General features: G+C 43.3%; 1 protein-coding gene and 1 long non-coding RNA gene across 2 annotated transcripts; both read right to left on the bottom strand.

Moving 5' to 3' along the window:
* Positions 1–5,023: 5,023 nt before the first annotated feature.
* On the bottom strand, positions 5,024–11,876 carry LOC143854462 (uncharacterized). The gene is made up of 2 exons (XR_013237525.1): positions 8,899–11,876; positions 5,024–5,638 (listed from the first exon to the last, which is right to left on the bottom strand). It is a non-coding gene; the product is annotated as an uncharacterized LOC143854462 (long non-coding RNA).
* Positions 11,877–16,803: 4,927 nt separating this feature from the next.
* Positions 16,804–19,147, bottom strand: LOC143862278 (uncharacterized). The gene is made up of 2 exons (XM_077373294.1): positions 17,326–19,147; positions 16,804–17,243 (listed from the first exon to the last, which is right to left on the bottom strand). The coding sequence occupies exons 1-2, from the start codon at positions 17,767–17,769 to the stop codon at positions 17,082–17,084; spliced, it is 606 nt and encodes a 201-aa protein (XP_077229409.1). The 5' UTR covers positions 17,770–19,147; the 3' UTR covers positions 16,804–17,081.
* Between the last annotated feature and the right edge of the window lie 3,259 nt (positions 19,148–22,406).

Here is a 22,406-nt window from a genome sequence, read left to right as displayed (position 1 = left end):
CAACCAAGGACGAATGAGTCAAAGCCTTTCTGATAATACCATATAAAGGACGAATGAGTCAAAGACTCTCTAATAATACTACCAAAAGAACGGGTGAGCCAAAGACTCTCTAATAATACCGCTAAAAAAGACAAATGAGTCAAAGACTCTAATAATAACAAATGAGAAAGACAAATGAGTCAAAGCCTCTCTAATAAAGACAAATGAGTCAAAGACTCGATCTAAAAGAAGGGAGACTCTAATCTTGAGGCTGAGTAAGTCTCTTAAAAGGGGAACTCTCTAAATGAGACAAGGCTTGTCCCCAAACAAGGATTCTATAAATGAGGCAAGGCATGCCTCCTATGAAAAAACTCCCTACCAAACTAAGGCAACCTCCCTAAGGGTAGGTCCTAAATGAGGCTTGTTTCCAAAAGAGAACTACCTCAATGAGACATAGTGTGTCTCCTAATGGGGGCTCTAGATAACTCTTTCATCGCCCTTGCAATGAGGAAGAGAAACTACCATCTAATGGCTTCTAAAAGACTAGAGAAGTATCTAAATAAAAGAGGAAAAACTCTACTAGGACTGAGTAAGTCCCCTACAGATGGGCCTTTTTCTATAGAGACACAACTTGTCTCTCTAAAATGGGAGGCTCCGACTATCGCCATCACAGCCTCTTTTGCTCTTACAAATCCAAAACCAAAATCTCAAGTAAAGTGAATTTAGAAATTTTATGTTCAAATAAATGCAATTTTTGCCGATACAAACTAAAGCCAATAACAGTATCTTACCATTACGCTCCCTGGATCATTCAAACATTCGTTGGGAAAACCAAATCCAAGTGCAATCAAATCAAGCAGGCAAACTTTAACTCTTTATCCTCTTCTTCAAGGTTTCAAGTAAGAGCTCCAAGAAATCAAAACATGGGTAGGTTCAGGTATGCAAGCTTATACCACCTAACACACACCGAATACTACTAATCCAAAATGCAAATGAGAATAATGATCGTATTACTCCATTATCATTTCAATCTAGCCTAAAACTAAAGATGACATAGGACAAAATTAATACTTCAAACACCTTTTGTAGCATATCTGTCAAGGACAATTTCAATGTTTGAAGGGTATTCTGTGATAGGAAGAATAAGGAATACAACTAACCTTTATGTCAAGGATCAAATGAGTTAACCCAAAAACCGACGGTTAACAACCGATATTACCACTACAAAATTCACACAGACCTTAGTTAGCGATCAATCAAATTCATATCATCACATCAACTCAATCTTGCCTGACAAAGATGATTCTTACCTACGGATAATAACAAAACAAGAGAAACAATATAAATCTATTCAGATAAAATCTCCTAGTGCTATTACAAGAAAAACCGTCATCCCAACAAGATTAAGCAAGTATCAACGCGATCAATGAAATATAATCGCACCCATAATAATAATAATAAATAAATAATCTACTAGCCTCTAATGAATAATTATTACTCATGATCAGGTTCACAAAAATTCTATGCAACTCTTTTCCTTTCCATAAAAAAAATGAAAGTCCGCCAAGATATCATTTCAATTTTCAAAAATTTTACGAGCCTATTAAGAGGAAAAAGACAAGCAGGGGCTAAAGAATCATCAAAATAATGGTTGAGCTGATGTCATTCTCATAAGGGTGTAAAGACTACCGATATCAAAATGTAAGGGCTGCAAATATTGAAATGAAGTGGTGGTTGCCATTAACAAGAGGAAGTAACCCAACAGATTTAGGGGGGGAGGTGGGGGCCTTATCACAGCTGAGTAGCTCAATTATCAAGACAAAATACAACTAATAGATTCAATGTTTCCACTGCATTTTACAAAGGGCACTTATCAAAACAAAATGCATCTAACACGTCATACAAATATCAGCTTCCATGCCCAGAGAAATGGAATCATACTTCTTTAATTATACTTCCCACTCTTGTCTTTTACTATTTTAAGGATTCATCAAATGGTGGTTGACACTTTTCAAATGGGTCATCATGAACCAATTAGAAAAAATTAAAAGCCAAGCCCAATCTATTTGATTAACAGAACATAGCTGAACGATTATTCTAAAAAAAAACTCTTTACCAGAAACTGATAGCTAATGCTCTAAAACTTTCCAAAAAAGTTTATGAAGCAAATAATGCATATGTGAGCACTCAAAAATCCTAACATGAATAAATGAAAACCATTACTGTTTCTAAATCTCCAAATCAGCTAAATCATAATAATAATGACATAACCACAATTAAAGTTATAAATTTTTAAAAGACCATTATTCAATCATAAAGAAAAACAACCAAACTACATATACCGGCAACGGATTCTACCTCCCAAGCAATATAACCAGTAACCTTATCATATGTACCAAAGTCCAAGACAATAGTACATTATGATCCATGCCCTGTTGCAGTCTTCAACCCGAATTATACCATTTTAATATAAAGAAACGTAAGTATCTTTACCTTATAAACATATTGATTCATTAAACACACAGACAGACTCCTCTACTTCAATCAATTATTAAAACATGTGATAATCTTAAAATATTTTGAACAGAATACCAACAGAGTGTCACCATTACAAGCCTACTAAAAAAATAAAAATAGTAATGTGATATATCCAATGAAGCTACACGTACCACTAAAAATCAATTCAATATCAAGAAATTGCTCATTTCCAATGCGCACATTAGATTAGAATTATAAAAAAAAATCAGAGCAAGACCTTGATTATGCCTTTTATCAAAATCAGAACAGCAAGAAGAAATATCTATTACATAACAAGCTAAACATCATCTAAAAAAAAAAAAAACAGAAAACAGATATAATCATATAAACTTTAAACAATGAAGAAGTGTAGATCTTACCTGAATTAGGGATAATCAACAGAGGATAAGATGAAAACCCTTACAAATCTCGAAAATCACCAAATCTTCTCCTTCAAACCCGTCTCATTTGCAATTAAGTTTTCTTCTTGAACAGATCTTATTGAAAATGAAAATGCAATTTAAACTCTGAAACAGGGTATATGGTTAGATTTTCCAGGAGAAAATGATGCGGTTTAGGTTTCAAGCTCAGATCTAGGGTTGATTGCAGGTAAAAGCTTGAATCCAAAATTTGCAAGGTTAGATCTACGATATAGAGGCAGACTTAGGGTTTCGGTTTACAATTGAAGTTTGGCCGGAGAAATTTGATCAGAAAAGTATGATTAGAGAAGAAGAGGTTCGGATCGAGGGTTTTGAATCCAAATGAGAAAAGGAAATCTAGGGTTTAAAATCTCAATCTAAGGTTTAACAAGAAAATTAGTTGCTAGAATACAAAACAAGGAAGAAATTCGACAAGATTCTAGCCGTAGCTCCGACAAGTGCACCGGAGAAGATGATCGAAGGAGGAAAAAATGGGTCTCTCTCTCTCTCTCTCTCTCTCTCTCTCTCTCTCTCTCTCTCTGTTTTTTCAAAGAAAAAAATCTCAGATCTCCTTTTTTTTTCGTTGATTTCTTATATATCCATATGGGGACCGCAGATATTGGCACACCCCAATTGATGGGCGCACAAAACATGATGAGAGCGCGAACTTGGCTCAACTTCCAACGGGTTAATTCACCCTCCTTTTCTACAAAAAAAAAAATGATATATTTGCTTCTTTTTCCATGGACAGCCCCTTGGTGCAGATAATTCACCTCCCTTTCATTCTTTTAATCAACTGTGTATGGTATTTTATCCCCCTCAAATCTCACTTGGACAGCTCATTCAAATGTGATCCACCCCCTTTTTAAATAGATCACCTCTCTTTTCCACATAATATGCTATACACACACTCTCAGCTTATTTCATTTATCATTTTTTAATCAAATTTTCTTGAAATTTTTCACACCTAAAATGGGACCTTAAACTATGCTAGGACTAATTTCGGGACCCTAGAACACTAACTTGATAGGATTTAACACTATTAGGGGTACGATCAAAATAGGGTGTCTACACACACTTACCTAAGTTGTGATTTGATTGTACAATAGATACTATAAATAGTGAAAAAGACATACTTCCAACATCATCAAAGAAGGTGACAAATGACTTCTGCAATTCTCCTGTTCTTCAAGCTTTTTCTTAAGTTATTATTTTCTTTTTTACTATGTGTGAGTGGGAGATGTTGACTGTGTTTTTTTTTTGGAGATCCGTGATTTAAGCCAATGTGGAGCCTTCAAAGGCTTGAGGAGACTCTTTTTAAAGTTTAAATGACAGAAGAAGAGAATCCTACTGGGACTTCTCTAAACCCTCTAGAGTTTCCTTAGATGGGATTATTATCTCTGTCCTAAGAAACGTGAGAAAAAAACCCAAGGTAGAAAACATGAAAAGACTCTCTCTCTGTCTCTCTCTCTCTCTCTCTCTCTCTCTCTCTCTCTCTCTCTCTCTCTCTCTCTCTCTCTCGTCTGTCTCCAAAAATATGGTGGCTTCTAGGTATCCTTAGTGTACTTTATGATACTGATGCATGGATTATTGCCCTTTACGTGTAATAAGCTTGCCGGCAAGAGATGAAGACGGTTGACAATTGTTGGAGATCAAAGCTTTTCGGACATTTTCCACTGCATTCGTGTTCGATGATGACAATACACTATTATTTAGTGTAAATTTTAATTCATCGTCTGATCCATCTATTGACTCCCAACAGTCTTCAAGTATGAACATGTACAATTTCTATATTTTTTCAAACCAGAATTTATCCAGAATTTGTTACTTTTTTTTTAAACCTAAATTTATTTAGGCCCTAGGTTAGACCAAGAAAATTTTATTAATATCCAAAAGAGGATGATTCAAGAGGATAAAATTGTATAAATTTTGAGAACAAAAATTGTATACCTTGAAGAGAATACAAGAAGTTGAAGGAGGAAACGTACTTGATTTTTTATTTCATCTCATCAATTGTATCAAATAAATCATCTTTGCCTCATTATAGTTGCACGTTTGCAAGTTTCACAAACCTAGTTAAACTCTAATACCTCACTTGACCCTATAAATTAGCTAAATTAGCTACCAATTTTTAATTGATAATAAATACACAGATAAGATAAAAACTCACACCACCGACTCTAGAATAGATAAAGATAAAATTTGCTTTGATGGGGCCCACTAGCAAACCCATGATTTGAATTACGTTTCCAACACGCTCCCTTAATTCAAGCTATGTGAATGATTGTACTCCCATCATCTGACGAAATTTCTTGAACTTTTCTTCTGGCAAAGCTTTTGTAAAAATATCCGCCACTTGATCTTCGGTGTTGCAATGCTTTAGTTCCACTTCTTCTTTGGCTGTGACTTCTCTAATGAAATGATGATGAATCTCAATGTGCTTCGTCCTCCCTTGATGAACCGGATTTTTTGTCAAGGCAATTGTGGATTTGTTGTTACAAAACATTCACGTAGGTCCATTTTGTTCCTTCTTCAAATCACGCTAAATTCTCCATAGCCAAATTGCTTGACAAGCTGTAGTTGTAGCAGCGATGTAGTCGGCTTCCGTACTTGAGAGCGCTGTAGTGAGTTGTTTCTTGGATGCCCGAGTTATGACACCCGATCAAAGGCTAAAACAATAGCCCGTTGTGCTTTTCCGATCATCAATGAAACCTGCCCAATCACTATCAGAAAAATAAATTAATTTGTAGTTAGTGGCTTTTGAGTACACAATATCAAAATTGATTGTGCCTTGGATGTATCTCATAATTCTCTTTATTGCCCCAAAATTATGCTTGCTTGGACTGTGCATAAACCTGAAAATAATGCTTACTGCAAACATAATATCTGGCCTTGTATGAGTTAGATAAATCAAACCACCAACCATGCTTCTAAAATTTTTCTCATCTGCTTTTCCAACTCTATCTTGTAAAGTAAGTTTCTCATTAGTATTCATAAGTGTTTTTGCAGGTGCAAAATTTGTTTGACCAAACTATTTCAATAAATCCAAAGCATACTTTTTCTGACATATGAAAATCTCATTAGATCCTTGAAAAACTTCAATTCTAGGAAAATAATGCAATAGACCCAAATCTTACATTTCAGAAATTTTCAATATGCTCTCTTTAAATTCATTAACCACATCAAGAGAACTCCCAGTGTATATCATGTCATCCACAAATAAACAAACAACTAGGATATTATAACCCTGAATTTTAGCATAAAGAGTTGGTTCACTAGCACTCTTTTGAAATAAGTTTTCAAGAAAATACCTCTCAATTTTACTATACCATGCTCTTGGCGCTTGTTTAAGCTCATAGAGTGCTTTCTTCAATTTGTATACTTTATGTTCCATGCCTTTGATTTCAAAGTCTTGAGGTTGATCCACATACACTTCTTCATCAAGTTCTACATTTAGAAAGGCTGATTTCACATCAAGCTGAAAAACTTGCCAATTCTTTTGAGCTGCTAAAGCCAAAACAGTTCTAAATGTATCCATTCTAGCAACAGACGCAAATGTTTCAAAGAAATCAATACCTAGCTTTTGGGCATAACCTTTTGCAACTAATCAAGCTTTATGTCTTTGGAGAGAACCATCGACATTGAACTTTGACTTGTAGATCCACTTAAGTCCAATTGCTTCTTTGTTTGATGGCAAATCCACCAATATCTAAGTATTATTCTTTGCAATTGCATTAATCTCTTCCTTCATTGCATCACACCATTCTTTCTTTTTCACTGCATCAACAAAACTGAAAGGCTCCGTTACAAAACACGCAAACTCACATGAATCATAAATATCAGCAAGACTTCTCATTCTCATGGGAGTGGAATCACGAGATGACCTTGGAGACCCACTTGGATTTGGTAAACAAATCTCAAGGGAAGGTGTCTCACATGATATGTTCTCATTTAGAACACATAAGGGGGCTTCCACATCGTTTTTCCAATTCCAAGCTTCTTTTCATTAAAAATAACATCAATACTTATGATCAATTTTTTGAAAATAGGATCATAAAGCCGGTACCCTTTTGTCTCCACACTATAGCCAATAAAAATACACTTTCTACTTTGATCATCTAACTTTTGTCTTTTTTCAGATGGAACAAAAGCATAGGCTATAGAACCAAAAATTTTAAAATGACTCACATTGGGTTTTCTTTCACTCCAAGCCTCATATGGAGATTTTCCTGGAACTGCTTTTGTAGGAGCATGATTGCATAGGTATACCGTCGTGGCTACTGCTTCAGCCCAATAATCATTAGGCAACCCTTTGTCTTTTAGCATGCTCCTTGCCGCCTCAACAAATGTTCTATTTTTCCGCTCTGTGACTCAATTCTATTGTGGGGTATAACTCGCGGTCAACTGTCTTTTTATTCCACTTTTAATGCAAAAATCCTAAAATTCTTTGGAAATAAATTATCCACCACGGTCAGTACGAAAAGTAATAATAGAATAACCACTTTTGTTTTCAACAAGTGCCTTGAACTGTTTGAAGATGGAGAAAGCCTCATCCTTTTGTTTCAGAAAATAAACCCTTGTCATCCTTGAGTAATCATCAACAAATATAATAAAATATTTATTTCCACTCAAAGATAAAGTTTCCATAGGGCCACAGATATCGGCATGGACATGCATCAAAGGCTTGTATGCCCTCCAAGACTTACCACTTGAAAATTGTTCACGGTGATGTTTTCTTAAAACGCAACCTTCACACACTTTTCCACCATATCTCAAAAAAGGAAAACCAACAGTCATATTCAATTTTTGCAGTAAAGACAATCTACCAAAATTTAAATTTCCATATCTTCTATGCCATAACATAGAGTCATCATCCGATGCACTAAAAGTATTGAATACTTGTTTTGAAAACACTAGTGGAAACATCTTATTTTCTGTCATCTTAATAGAAAACACTAGTTTCATACTCTTCTTATCATAGAGCTTGCATTCTCCTTCATCAAAGATAGCATGGTACCCCTTTTTATCAATTGGCCCAAATTTAGCAAATTTTGAGCCAACCCAGGAACATACATAACATCTTGAATTTTTTTTCCTGCCAACCATTGTAGAAACTACTATGGGACCAATTCCATGGGCATTTACATGATTGTTATCACCCATCCTTACTCGTGGTTTGATAGTTTCATCTATTTTGAGAAAATAATCTTTGTTCTCGGTCATGTGGTTACAACAACCCCTATCTAAATACCATATTTCATCATTCAATTCAACATTAGCAGTTACACATGATAAAAATATGCTATCTTCTTTTTTAACTTTTTCATCACTTTTCTCTTCATGATAATTTGCTTGTTCCCTAGCCTTTTGATGACAATTTTTTTCAATATGGCCATATTTTTTGCAATAAAAACATTGTGGTAAATTTCTGTTTTGATTTCCACTATCCTTATACCAACAATCCTTATTAGCATGGTTTGATTTCTTGCAAAAAGAACAAAATAATGAAGTAGATTCATGGTTACCTCCGCTTTGATTTCTTTGATAACCACTGAATTGGCCTCTACCTCTTCCTCTGCCGCGAAATCCACTACGTCCACTGCCTCTTCCTCCTCAAACACCTTTATTTGAATCATCAAATCTTTTCTTCAAATCCACTTTTGATTGAAACGCTTGTTCTAATAGATTTTCTGTAGTCCTATTCAATCTCTGCTCATGTGCTTGCAAAGAACCCATTAATTCATTCATAGAATATTTAGTTAAATATTTAGACTCTTCTATGGCAACAACTACATGATCAAATTTATTTGGAAGACTCCTTAACACTGTTTCAACAATTTTTTTATTATTTAATTTTTCCCCATAAGTTCTTATTTGATTTACAATAGAACTCTCTAGAGAAAAAAACTTGAATTGATTCAGAATTTTTCATAATTAAATTCTTAAAATCACGACGAAGGGTTTGTAACTTAACAGAAATTACCTTTGTAGTACCTTGGTATTCTTCTTAAAGCAAATCCCATGCTTCATTTGATGTAGTTGCAACCATAATCCTTGGAAATATTGGTTCATCCATGGCTTGTTGGATGAGGAAAAGAGCCATTGCATCTTTCTTTTTACTCTCCTTCAATTCGTTCTTTTGTGTCGTGGTCAATCTTTCTAGTTCTGCAAAATTTTCATACCCATTCTCCACCAATTCCCATAACTCATAAGACATAAATAATGTCTTCATCTTAATAGACCAAAATTGAAAATTTTCACCTTTAAATAAAGGAACACTTTGCTAAAAATTTGAAGATTTGGTGTTACCTGCAATGTCGAGAGCTTACCGAACCCTTGCCGGTGTTTTCTTGAATTCGCCGTGGCTTTTCTGCTTCTATGGAAATCCCAGAACCTTCTGCTCTGATACCACTTTGTAGAAATTTTGAATAGGATTGGCTGACGTTCAAAATAGTTGCACATTTTTCAAGTTTCACAAACCTAGTTAAACTCTAAAACCTCACTTGACCCTATAAATTAGCTAAATTAGCTACCAACTTTTAATTGATAATAAAGACACAATAAGATAAAGACTCACACCACCGATTCGAGAATAGATAAAGATAAAATTTGCTTTGGTGGAGCCCACTAGCAAACCCATGATTTGAATTACGTTTCCAACAAAAATCGGCTTTTTCAAAACCAGCATACTAACAAAGCAAAACAACAAATAAAGAACAAACCATTATATGATCCTGATTGTTTGAAGGCAGATAGCATCATATTCTACCATCACCTTCGGCAATTATAGGTGGTTCTTCTCATTTCCATGAATGCATGTTAGTCGTAGAACTGCAAGCCTCATTGTGGAAGCAGTTCTACATTGCTATGGTCCATGCTTCTTAAAAAATCAAAGATGAGGAAATAACTAAAGATCATGAATATGGATTCAGTTACAAAACTTTTGTTTTCTAAATGGCAAGATTGCATATTCAGGTCTCGTCTTAAAAGAAAGTGTTGTATTATGCAAGAATAACTATCTGGGTTACAGCAACAAGAGTAGGGGTGCAGCTTGGGCGGGCTCAACCCGAACCCGACGGGTTCAACCCAGAAAAAAGTCGGGTGGGGTTGAGTTCGGGTTCGGATTGAGTTTTCTCAACCTGGGTTGGGTTCAGGTTGAGGGCTTGGGCAATCCGACCCGAGTCAACCCGACATTTTTAATAATTTTTTTTTTTTTTAAGCTTAAAATCTCGAGTTGGGTAGGGTTGAACTCGGGTTGGGTCGGGTCCGGGTTGGCAAAAAGGGTTCCTCTAGTCGGGTTGGGTTGAACCTTGTTGGGTTGGAACTCGGGTCGGGTCGGGTTCGGGCTGAGCAAATAGTTGGTCGGGTCAGGTCGGGTTGGGTTGGCCTCAACCTGACCCGAGTTGCACCCCTAAACAAGAGAGCCCAAGGTAGACTTCCTGACTCATCCTTCTTTATAGGAGACAACAGTATAGGAGGCGCGATGTGTTTCTCTAGGGAGGTGAGAGAAACCCCCTAAAGTAGCAAAAGGAAAGGTCATGCGCAGGGTGTTTGGTCATTTTCCTGCCTTTTCTGTTTATGTACCCCAACAAAAGACGTGCGCAAGGTGTTTGCGGTTATGCTCCAATGAAGGAGATGGGTGTTGCCGAGGAGCCTCTCACAGCAGAGGCTCACCGCTCTGAGGCGCAGCACCCGCGGTTTCCATGTTGGCATCCCCCTTTGTAACTCCTTGCCCGAGCAAGAACTATGTCCAAGCAAAACCCTTTCTGGAATCAACTGTTTGAATCTGCTCAAAGCAAAATACAAGAAACAAAATTGGAATACCATGCACCAAAGAAAACCGTTGCAGGAACGAAAGCCTCATTCAGAGGAGATGACTTCGATGAGGCAGAAGAAAAATGGAAACACTGTCTTGTGGGCTACTTTCTTGGGAGGAGAGAATACTATGTATCTCTAAAAAACTATTTGCAAAGAAAATGGGAACTCAGAGGGGAATTTCGGCTCATAGCTTTACCAAGTGGATTCTTCCTTTTTAAGTTCATGAATGAAGAGGATTATACTAAGGTCCTTGAAACCCCCACTACAACCTATGGAGGTCATTCCCTCATCCTCCAAAAATGGATCCTTGACTGCTTTATGGAAAGACTGAAACTCAACACCATCCCTATTTGAACCACAAAGGCCTCAGTAAACTTGCTAGTGTTATTGGTAGGCTGTTCATGTTCTCAACCACAGCTGAAGCTTTCTAACTCCTCTACGCTCAAGTGTGTGTAGAGATCACTTCTGAGAGTCATTTCCTTGAAGAAATCGAAATTGAGACTCCTTTTGGGACCATCTTTCAGGTAGTAGAATACAATTGGTAACCCAATACATGTACAACCGGCAATGATTTTAGTCATACTGCTGAAGGATGCCCCCAACGCCCACCCAAGACACTGACCCATTGTAGAAGAAACAAGAATGGGTTGAAAAAAAATAAATCGGATCCTACAACTGAAGGAACATATCTGGCCTAGAGAGACAATATCTCTCAGGCTCCTTGTCGGATTGGTGATACCCTAGACAAAAGCCCTCCAAAAAAAAGGTTCAAATACTCCCGGATCCAAGACCCTCCTAACAAAAAATCCATTCCACAGTCTTCAGGACCTAGATTCAGAAGCTATCCAAGACAATGATAATCAAGACTCAAATGCAAAGACGGATGATGAAGAGAGTGAGGAGGACATTGGAACAGAGGACGACTCCAACCTTGAAGAGGTGTCCTCCTCCTTAGAATCTGCCTCAGAAAAGGAGGATGATACAAAAAGGACAAAAGGTCCAAAGGAATCTAAAAAAAAGAAGTTATCATGGGTGGATGAATACAATAAAGTCTACCTTATCCCAGTCGAGCATGTGGATAGTAGTGAAGAGAAGAATTCGGAACTTGATAAATCAAATGAATCAGGGTGGAAAGTTCACGAGAAAAATTGGCCAAGACGCCCACTAAGAGCCCATCATACCCCTACCAAATTAGTTAATTACGTAATTCACAAGCATTGAGCATTTAGATCTCTTGGGCTTAGTGTTTGTCGCGCATATGTGTTGAGCGTTGGTTCTCCCCTCTCACATGTTCCGAGTTAGGGGTGGTTTTGTGCTTTTATTTTATCATCTTTATCTTTATCTAATAAATCGGTAAACCGCAGCTTACCCATAAAATAAATAAATAATAAATAAAAACCGCAAGCCTGATTAGGAAGCGCATCCGCAACACAATTAGTCTCACAGTACTTGTGAGAAATATGAGTATCAATTTCAATTAGAAGCTGTTTAGTTTCTGTCCACCAATAATTGATCGACCAAGGATGGGCACCCTTACCAATAAGTTAATGAGAAGTTTATTCTATCTAAGTCTATGAACTCATTCCTTGTTAAATTCATCGTGTTGCATAATCTTAAACCATCCGGTAATGCCCTGACTTCAGCTAGAATCTCGAACCAACACCATATTCAATATTTTGCTGCTGCGCCTGCATTCAGTGTAATTGCATTTTTCGGAGGTTTAATTTTTCAATCTCTTTTAATATTCTTAGTGATGGGGTGTAAAAACTCCAGCCTCTCACAGGCCGCCACCTGTCCCAGAGTAGGTGAGCTCCAGTCTCTCACAGACCGCCACCTGTCCTGGAGTAGGTGAACTCCAGCCTCTCACAGGCCGCCACCTGTCCCGGAGTAGGTGAACTCCAGCCTCTCACAGGCCGCCACCTGTTCAGGACACCTGTCATGGACACCTCACCAGGATTTCCCCTATAAATAGGGGATCAAAGCTCAGACCAAGGGGTAATGCGAAAAACCCTCTCCACCCAAACTCTTAGACTTCTCCCCTTCACTCCTGCTCATACTGACTTGAGTGTCGAAGGGCCTGTCCGGAGTAAAACCCGGGTTGGTCTTCTGACCTCGCTTGCCTTGTGCAGGACTCAGCCCTCATAGCAGGACTCGCTTCTAGCCACTTCACTACTCGTTCACTCCGGTCCCCCAGGACTCAGCTCCTTTGGTTATCCAGCTCAGCTCTTACGTCACTGCCCTGCCGATATGCCAGGCATCGACCCGGAGATCAGCACCCACCGACTCGGCGTCGATTCGACTTGCAGACCAGTAAAGCAAAAGAGACGCCATTTCGCTATCGAAAGGCGACAGGCAATAAAAGAAGAAGTGGAGAGGCTTTTGAAAGCTGACTTCATTCGTGAGATTCGGTATCCGGACTGGTTGGCAAATGTAGTCCTAGTCAAGAAGGCAAATGGAAAATGGAGAACCTGCGTCGACTTCACCGACCTGAATAAGGCTTGTCCTAAGGAAAGTTATCCACTCCCGAAGATCGACCAGCTTATTGACGCCACGGCGGGTCACGAATTGTTGAGCTTCATGGACGCCTTCTCTGGATACAACCAGATCAGGATGTACGAGTCAGATATACTAAAGACCTCCTTCGTCACAGATCAGGGGACTTATTGCTACCGTGTTATGCCCTTTGGCCTCAAAAACGCCGGAGCTACTTACCAAAGGCTGGTGAACAGACTTTTTCAGAACCAGATCGGCCGTAACATGGAAGTCTATGTAGACGATATGCTGGTCAAGAGTCGGAGTGCGCAGAACCATGTGTCTGATCTCAGAGAAACATTCCAGGTCCTGAAGAAGCACAACATGAAACTTAATCCCACCAAGTGCACCTTTGGTGTCCGTTCAGGAAAGTTCTTAGGATTCATGGTAAGCCAGCGAGGGATAGAAGCAAATCCGGAGAAAATCAAGGCCGTGATGGAGCTCACTGCTCCGAAAACTATCAGAGAAGTGCAGCGGCTCACAGGAATGATAGCAGCATTGGGCCGCTTTATTTCTAAATCAGCGGAGAGGTGCCTGCCCTTTTTCAGCGCGCTCAAGGGACTCAAGGCCGCGCCCTGGACGGAGAAATGCCAAACCGCATTCGAGGAATTGAAGAAGTACTTGTCCTCCCCACCACTACTAACAAAGCCGGAGCCGGGCGAGGAGCTATTTCTGTATCTCTCCATTAGCTCCACGGCTCTGGCAGCTGTCCTCGTCCACAAAGAACATCGACATCAAAAGCCTATCTACTATGTTAGCAAGGTTCTTCACGACGCAGAAATAAGGTACCAGCGGGTCGAGAAATTGGCTTATGCGCTGGTAATGGCGGCCAGGAAGTTAAGGCCTTACTTTCAAGCCCACACCATAAAAGTCTTGACTGATCAGCCACTCCGGCAAGTACTCCATCGACCAGATATCTCCGGGCGACTTGTGAAGTGGGCCGTGGAGCTAAGCGAGTTCGATATCCAGTACGCACGTAGGCCAGCCATCAAAGCTCAAGTACTGGCAGACTTCGTGGCTGAATGCACCATCCCCCAGCAGGTCGCCGATCCTGAAGCAGTACAGCTCCCAGTTGCAGAGAGAGCAGTTCCTGAAGAATGTATAGCAGAGGAAATTAAGACGGAAATCAGGCCACCGTCAGCCGAGCAGGACTCCATAACCAGCACACCGACTTGGGAAGTATATGTCGACGTATCTTCAAATAAAAACGGCTGCGGAGCCGGCCTCATCCTCACTGGGCCTGATGAGTTCACTGCGGATTACGCCCTGAGATTCGGATTCCGTGCATCCAACAATGAGGCAGAATATGAAGCCCTCCTTGCCGGAATGAGCCTAGCAATTCAGACCGGCGCCCAGAAATTAAAAACATACTGCGACTCGCAGCTGGTAGCAAACCAGATCCAAGGGGTCTATGAAGCTCGAGACGAGCGTATGATTAAGTACCTCGCCAAGGTTCGCCAACTTTCCCGCCGGTTTGCAAGTTTCGAGGTCATCAGAGTACCAAGAACAGAAAATGCCAAAGCCGACGTGCTGTCAAAACTGGCTGCCTCTGGATATACCACTCTCGGAAGCATACACATGGAATTCCTACAAAGGTCCAGCATCGAAAGTAAAGCCATGGAAGTCATGCAGGTGGAAGATGAGCCGTGCTGGATGGATGAGATCATGGGTTATCTGCGCGACGCTAGACTCCCGGAGGATAAGAAGGAAGCCCGCAAGGTGATACAGAGAGCTGCCCGATTCTCCTTCAGTGGCGACAATCTGTATAAAAGGTCATATACTCTCCCATATCTGAAGTGTCTGAGAGCGAGCGACGCCGCGTATGCACTGCAGGAGACTCATGAAGGAATTTGCGGAGAACATCTGGGGGGCAAAGCCCTGGCGATAAAAGTGCTGCTCAGAGGACTGTATTGGCCTACCATAAGGCAGGATGCACTGAGTCTGGTTAAAAGGTGTGAGAGGTGTCAGAAGTTCTCTCCCACCATCCACCAGCCCGCCGTAGCAATGGCTCCAATTATTAGTCCACTCCCCTTCGCAGTATGGGGGATGGACATCCTGGGCCCTCTCCCACCGGCCTCTGGAAAGCGCATGTTCGTGGTAGTGGCGATCGACTATTTCACTAAGTGGGTGGAGGCAGAACCTCTAGCACAGATCACAGAGCAAAATGTGCAGAACTTCTTCTGGAAATCAGTAGTTTGCCGATTTGGGATTCCCCGTGCCTTGATAACGGATAACGGCAAACAGTTCGACTGCCGGAACTTTAAGAAGTTCTGCTCCGATCTAAAGATTGAGCAGAGGTTCACTTTGGTGGCTCACCCCCAGACAAATGGGCAAACGGAAGTGACTAATAGAATCCTGCTTCAGGGGATAAAGAAGAGACTGGATGAAAAAGCTGGTCAATGGGCAGATGAGCTCTATCACGTTCTATGGGCATATCGCACTACTCCTCGTACGACAACTGGTGAATCACCGTTCAACCTCTCCTTTGGTACTGAGGCTGTGATACCGGTTGATATAGGCGCTCCATCTCCCAGAATCACCAGCTTCAATGAGCAGCTTAACAGCGACGGGCTCCGCGCCAATCTCGACTTGCTAGAAGAGATCTGGGAAGAATCTCGAATCCGGGTCGCTGCTTACAAGCAGAGGGTATCTAATTATCACAACTACAAGATTCGTCCCAGAGAATTCAGGACATGGGATTTGGTCCTGAGAAAGGCAGCCGTCTCCCAACCGACGAAAGTCGGAAAACTCTCCCCGACTTGGGAAGGGCCGTATCGGGTGAAAGAAGTTATCCGCCCAGGAAGCTACAAGCTAGAGACACTGGAGGAGTACTTATTACCCCACGCATGGAACTCCAAAAATCTCAGGAGATATTATCAATAGTCAAACTGTCCGGCGTAAAAAGGTGACTTTGTAAATTTGTAAATTTGTTATTATGAATAAATAATTTTTTTGCAAACTCAGTTTCACCCTTACTCACTGGAAACCCAGTTCACAAAACTTGGGTACTCACTGGAAACCCAGTTCATAAAACTTGGGTACTCACTGGAAACCCAGTTCACAAAACTTGGGTACTCACTGGAAACCCAGTTCACAAAACTTGGGTACTCACTGGAAACCCTGTTCTTAAACTCGAATACTCACTGGAAACCCAGTTCGCAAAACTTGGGTACTCACTGGAAACCCAGTTCTTAAACTTGGGTACTCACTGGAAACCCAGTTCTTAAACTTGGGTACTCACTGGAAACCCAGTTCTTAAACTTGGGTACTCGCTGGAAACCCGGTTCGTCAAAATTCGGCCATCAACAGTCTTGGTCCCAGGTTATCAAAGCTAAAGGGCAAGTCGAGCAAGTCACTCAGTTAAAGCTTATTAGAGACGAAGAAAACAGAAAAGGACAAGTATGATTTCATTAATTAAAGTGTAGGGCCTCGAGGGCCATTACAAAATTAACCTTAAAAGGCTGTCAAAAATTCCAGGGTCTCAAGGACCATTACAAAATGAAACAGAAAAATACTAAGCATATGGAAGAGAGGTAATGTCAGCAAGAGCATTAGCAGGGGCGTCTGGCTCCTCATCAGTAATCTTCGGCCTGGTAGGAAGAGTCATATTATCCATCACTAAGTTTGGATTGCATGCCTGGAGCTCCTGGAGGCAGTCGTAGTACCCAAGACTATAAGCCTCACTCGATAGGCTGAAGAGCTCGGCCTCTTTCTCCTCTACAGCCGCCTTCACTGCGACATTCTGCCTCTCCTTGGCTCTTTCTCTCTGGGCGCTCATGGCCTCGGCAGCCTTATCCAGCTTCTGCCTCTCTAGGGTCAGATCCTCCACCAGCAGCTTCTTCTCAACTTCCACTCGCCCGTAGTCGTCTGGAGCTCCTTGACCTCAGTGGCCAGCTTTCCGTTCACCTCTTCAGATGTGGTGATGGCTTCGGAGAACTTCTTACTCTTCCCCTTGAGATCATTGTAGTATAGTGAGATCTGCAGAAAGGAGCAAGCATCAGCGATGTATAGACAAAAGGAAAAATGGACAGAAAGCTAGCAAACTACATCTTTTCCTTACCTGGTAAAGTGAAGACAACACCGCCTCCTCCCCTGTAGCTGGCGGCTCACGAAGGACCTGTTGCTTGTCCTTCCGCAACAGACACTTGCTCATGATCTCCCCTGCTACTCGGCTCTCGCCTAGGCTAGTATCGTCCTTCAGAACGGCCCAATTGGGCCGAAAAATGTTCTCACTCAGCGCCATAGGAGGACGGGCTCCAGAACCGGTTCCAGTAGAGGCACCACCGGACCTAGAAGAGCCACCACCCTGGGCAAAGGGGCCTACTAGCTTCACTGTTGTCTTGGCCCTCTGGGCTGGGGGTGGAGGAGTGCCTCGTGATGGGGCCGGACTTGCCAGTTCAGCCGCCTTTCTCTTCTGGCGCTCCTGTAGTGCCTGCGTAGCACCCTCCTGTGCCCGCGGCTGGGCTCCTTGTCTTATTTTCTCAATTGTTGACTGTTTCTTCATCTCTGCAAAGCAAGTAAGCAGTCAGAAGCAAGTATACAAAAGTAAACAGATTCTAAAGACAGGTCTAGCTACATACGTTCTGGAGTCGCGGCACTCACGCCCAGCCCAACCAGAATCTCCTCTCCTGAAAACTCTGCACAGCGGATAAGGCCCGATTGCTCAACCTCCTTCCGCATCAAGGCAAAAGTCTCTCTATCCTCACCCTCGAGGAGCGGCTTTCGACTTAATTTGGAAGTGTCCGGAGTGTCCCACACTAGAGGGACGGGCCAGGGCTCACTGGCCTCCTTATCCTCGACGTAGAAGAACCTATTTTTCCATGAATATATCGACGAGGGGATGCCGGTAATGATTTTTAGCTCAGGGCGCTGGCTGATGTAAATCCAGCCCCCTTCCTTATGCCTCTTCAGATGCGCACAAGCACGGAATAGCGACAAAGTCACGCTCCTTTCTAACCGGCCGTGGACGAGATACAAGAACCCAGTCAGTAATCTCCACGAGTTCGGAGCTACTTGGGCTGGGGCGGTCCGTAGTATCGAAGCACCGCTGCGAAAAATGGGTGCAAAGGAAATCGGAGTCCCGCCCTCAGCGACTCCTCGTAGATACAGAGATCCTGACTCTCGTTACAGGCTCTGTCTCCCTCTATAGCTGCCCTCAGTTCAAATCTTGGGGGCACGCAGTACTTGTCTCTAATGTCCCCCAACATGGACCTTGTGAGGTAATTTTCCTCGACCATAGCTCGCAGGTTGTACTTTGGGTTGGCCTCCATTCGCGCTCTAGCGATCACCTCCACCGCCCGGCCAGGAAGGAATGTTGTGGACGCCTCAGCAACGTCGCTTTCAACACTTCCTTCTGCTCGGGGGAGACTGCAAAGACATCTGCATTGTCCTGGAGAAACTCAGTGAGCTGGTTCTGAATACTACTGCTGAGAGAGGAACCGATCAGAGCCACCTTCTCACTATCTTCTGGGCATAGTGGGATGGAGATGAGATCTTCAGCGGGTTGGTTCCCCCTGAGTTCGTCCCTTACATCAAGCAGTTCGATTGGCAGTGATTCCACTGCATTTTTACCTTTGAGTGCCATCGCGTAGCACTCCCTGGATTGGGGTTGATCTCCTCAAACTTCCCCCACGCCATTGGGGGTTATAAACTTCATTTTTTGGTGGTAGGCCGAGGCCACTGCACGGATCAGGTTCTGGCCAGGCCGTCCCAGGATAGCATTATAGACCGAAGTGGCTCTTACTACTAGGAAGTTGATCATGGTGAACGCTTGGCAAGGTGGCTCTCCAACAAGGACTGGAAGCTCAATTTGTCCTTCTACTTTCACAACCTCTCTTGAGAAGCCAAACAGATCTGAGTTCGCCGGCTTCAGACGGTCGTCGCCTATCATCATCTTCTGGAAGGCGTGATAGTATAAGATGTCCGCCGAACTCCCATTGTCCATGAGGATTTTCTTCACCTCCCAGTTGGCAACGAGCATGGTTAAAACCAGTGCATCGTCGTGGGGTAGGATAAGGTTGTCCAGATCTGCATCTGAGAAGGAGATCTCATTCTCCGTTCTCGTCTTTTTGCTGGCTGTGTGCACGGCGTTAACTCGTCGCGCATATGCTTTGCGGGCAGCAGAGGATGTGCCCCCGGCGGCTGGTCCACCCATTATTGTACCGATGACCCCCCTTGGCTGAGATCGAGGTGCCTCCTACTGCGTACTGGGCGGCTGAGGAGTTTTGTTGCGAGCAGGGGGCGGCTGTGATCTTCGAGGACTGCGGCCTCGGGGGCTCTTCTCTCTTCGTTCTTGCTTGAGGCCGTCAGTTTGAATATACTTTTTCAAATAACCACGGCCGATCAGCTGCTCAATTTCCTCTTTGAGCTGCCAACACTCATCCGTGTCGTGGCCGTGGTCCTTGTGGAAGCGACAGTATTTTGAGAGATCTCTTCTGTTCCCTTTGGAGATCATTCTCGCAGGCCACTTCACGAATTCCTCTTCGCTGATGGCAGCCAATATATGTTTTCTGGAAGTGTTGAGGGGTGTGAAGTTCTCTCCTCTTCTTTGCGGAAGTGGGGACTTCTCTCCTCTGGGAGGTTTATCCTCCCGACGCTACTTAGGGAGATTCTTCTCTTCAGAGGTTATCCTCCTATTTGAATTAAGGGCTGCTAGTGTTTCCTCCACCGTTATGTACTCCTCTGCCCCGGCCATGAGATCTGTCAGTGAGTGCGGATTTTGTCGCGCTACAGCCCGACGGAAGTCGTTAGACCTGGCGCCTGCAAGGAGCGCATTCATAGCTGCTGAGGGATCTAAATTTGGCACCTGAAGTGCCTCCCTGTTGAAGCGGCGGACGAACACTTTCAGAGGCTCATTGTCGTCCTGTCGCAAAGCCATCAGAGATGCTGTCGTTTTCTTCGGCCTGCGGCTGCTCATGAAGTGGCGTACCAGATCCTCTCCGAAATCATCGAAATTGCTGATGGAGTTCGGTTTGATCCTGGAGTACCAGTCTCTCGCCGCGCCAGTTAGCGTCGTTGGAAACGCTCTGCAAATGAAGCCGTCGGAGGCGCCGTGGAGGAACATCATTGTTCTGAATGTCTCCAAATGGTCGACGGGGTTAGTGGTCCCGTCGTACTGCAAGACAGCGGGCATTTGAAACCCTCTGGGTGCTGGAGCACCCAGGACATCATCAGTGAACGGCGTTCTGCTTGAGAACGCCCTGGAGGCGGGCCGGCTCTGATCCTTCGCCAGCTCCTCTATCCGGTGATCCATTTCCTCCATTCTCTGTAGGAGCGGATCCGTTCTATGTTCCGCGGACCTGATTCTTCCCATTGATCGGCTTACCGCGGAGCCGGACTGGCTCTCCGGACTCCTTCGACGAGACCGGGACTTCACTGGTGGAGCACGGTCTTCGTGAGCTCGGGGCCTTGGTGCGGAGCGGGACCGTGACCTCTGGCGGCGGTAAGGTTCTGCTCGGGCATGCCTCGTTGTGGGGTGATGGACTTGTCTGGTGGAGTGGTGAGTTCGATCCTCACCATGGCGCGACGACTCTCCCCTGTGGATGTCTGGCCTTCCTTGGACAGATCGCGGAGCCTCTGGGGGAGGTTGTGAAGGCGCCTAAAGCAGTTGCTGGTACTGCGCAACGAGAGCTGTCATCTGTTAAAATAGAGCTTGAACTTGCTCCGGAGTGGGCAGGGGATTTAGATGCTCTGAACTAGCGGGGCTCTGCTCAGCTGTTGCAGAGGCCGCCACTACCAGCGAGGCGATTCGTTCACTTCGAGTCCTGCGAGGCAGCACGGCTTGATCATTCCGTGCAGCTGGTACACGCGCATTCTTGTGCCCTGTCATTTTTTGTGACATGTTTGAGAACGGCTTTTAGTTCTGCGGTCCCACGGATGGCGCCAATCTGTTAGACCGAAAATCGGACCAGTCGGGAGTGGGGTGGTGTTCAAGTCTAATATCACTTCGTCCCTGACCCCTCCGTCGTCGCTATCTACGAGGTCTATCCTAGCGGATAACTTAGCCATTACAGGCTCCTGAGGCGACCTAAATTCTGAACTACTACTAGTGGAGGACTCCGTACCGGACTCAGAACGGGAACTACTATCAGACATGTAGTAAAGAGAAGGGCTGAGAGGAATACCAGTGAGTAGAGCTCGTTGAACCCGTGCGCAACTCCAACTACGAACTGCGAAGTCGAGCTCACAGAGAGAGAACAGAAAAGAAGATAAAAAGTGAAAAGTAAAAAATGAAAGGGGAAAACCTCCTTTTATAACTTTTCAGAGGCGGTGGGGCAATAAATGCGATGCACGCATCTCGAGAGCACTCAAATAGCACCACGTGTCCCTTATTAATGACGGACACATTCTCCCACTCAAGAATACGGTCAAACACGCGCGTGTCCCTGCGCGCGTAAAAACTCGCATCTCCAGAAGAAATTTCCGTGCTTTGTGCTCCGTACTCCGTGCTCCGTGCTCCGTACTAGATTTTCCGAAGCCGGACTGGATATAACGCGTTTCAGCAAAACGACAAAAAGCAGTCCGGTCCGAACCGGACTGGACGCAAGAAGACAAAAATCAGTCCGGCCCCAGCCGGACTGGATATAACGCGTTTCAGCAAAACGACAAAAAGCAGTCCGGTCCGAACCGGACTGGGCGCAAGACAACAAAAATCAGTCCGGTATAACGCGTTTCAGCAAAACGACAAAAAGCAGTCCGGTCCGAACCGGACTGGGCGCAAGACGACAAAAATCAGTCCGGCCCCAGCCGGACTGGATATAACGGGTTTCAGCAAAACGACAAAAAGCAGTCCAGTCCGAACCGGACTGGGCGCAAGACGACAAAAATCAGTCCGGTGGAAGTTGTACTCCGGACTGAATACGACGCGTCCTACAAAACGTCAAAATCAGTCCAGTGGAAGCCGTACTCCGGACTCTGAACTCCGAACTCCGAACTCCGGACTGAATACGACGCGTCCTACAAAACGTCAAAATCAGTCCAGTGGAAGCCGTACTCCGGACTCCGACTCCGGATTCCGAACTCCGGACTCCGGACTGGACTCCCAGACCAATTCCAGCCGGACCCCGGACTGGACCTCCAGACTGAATTCCCCGATTCACTCCCAAACAACGCCTACCCATTCAGAGAAACGATTGATCACAC

The sequence above is a fragment of the Tasmannia lanceolata genome, unplaced genomic scaffold, assembly GCF_043159265.1.
Source record: "Tasmannia lanceolata isolate RefF3 unplaced genomic scaffold, GAP_Taslan_0.1 ptg000003l, whole genome shotgun sequence".
Classification (NCBI taxonomy): domain Eukaryota; kingdom Viridiplantae; phylum Streptophyta; class Magnoliopsida; order Canellales; family Winteraceae; genus Tasmannia; species Tasmannia lanceolata.
The sequence above is the reverse complement of the archived record's forward strand: the minus strand, read 5'-3'. Positions and strand labels throughout refer to the sequence as shown.

Excerpts from the sequence above, each read along its gene's own strand:
- LOC143862278 (XM_077373294.1), bottom strand. The coding sequence starts at position 17,769 with ATGAAGAAACAGTCAACAATTGAGAAAATAAGACAAGGAGCCCAGCCG. Across the intron at positions 17,244-17,325 it reads TGTTGTCTTCACTTTACCAG|ATCTCACTATACTACAATGA; the intron begins GTAAGGAAAAGA and ends TCCTTTCTGCAG.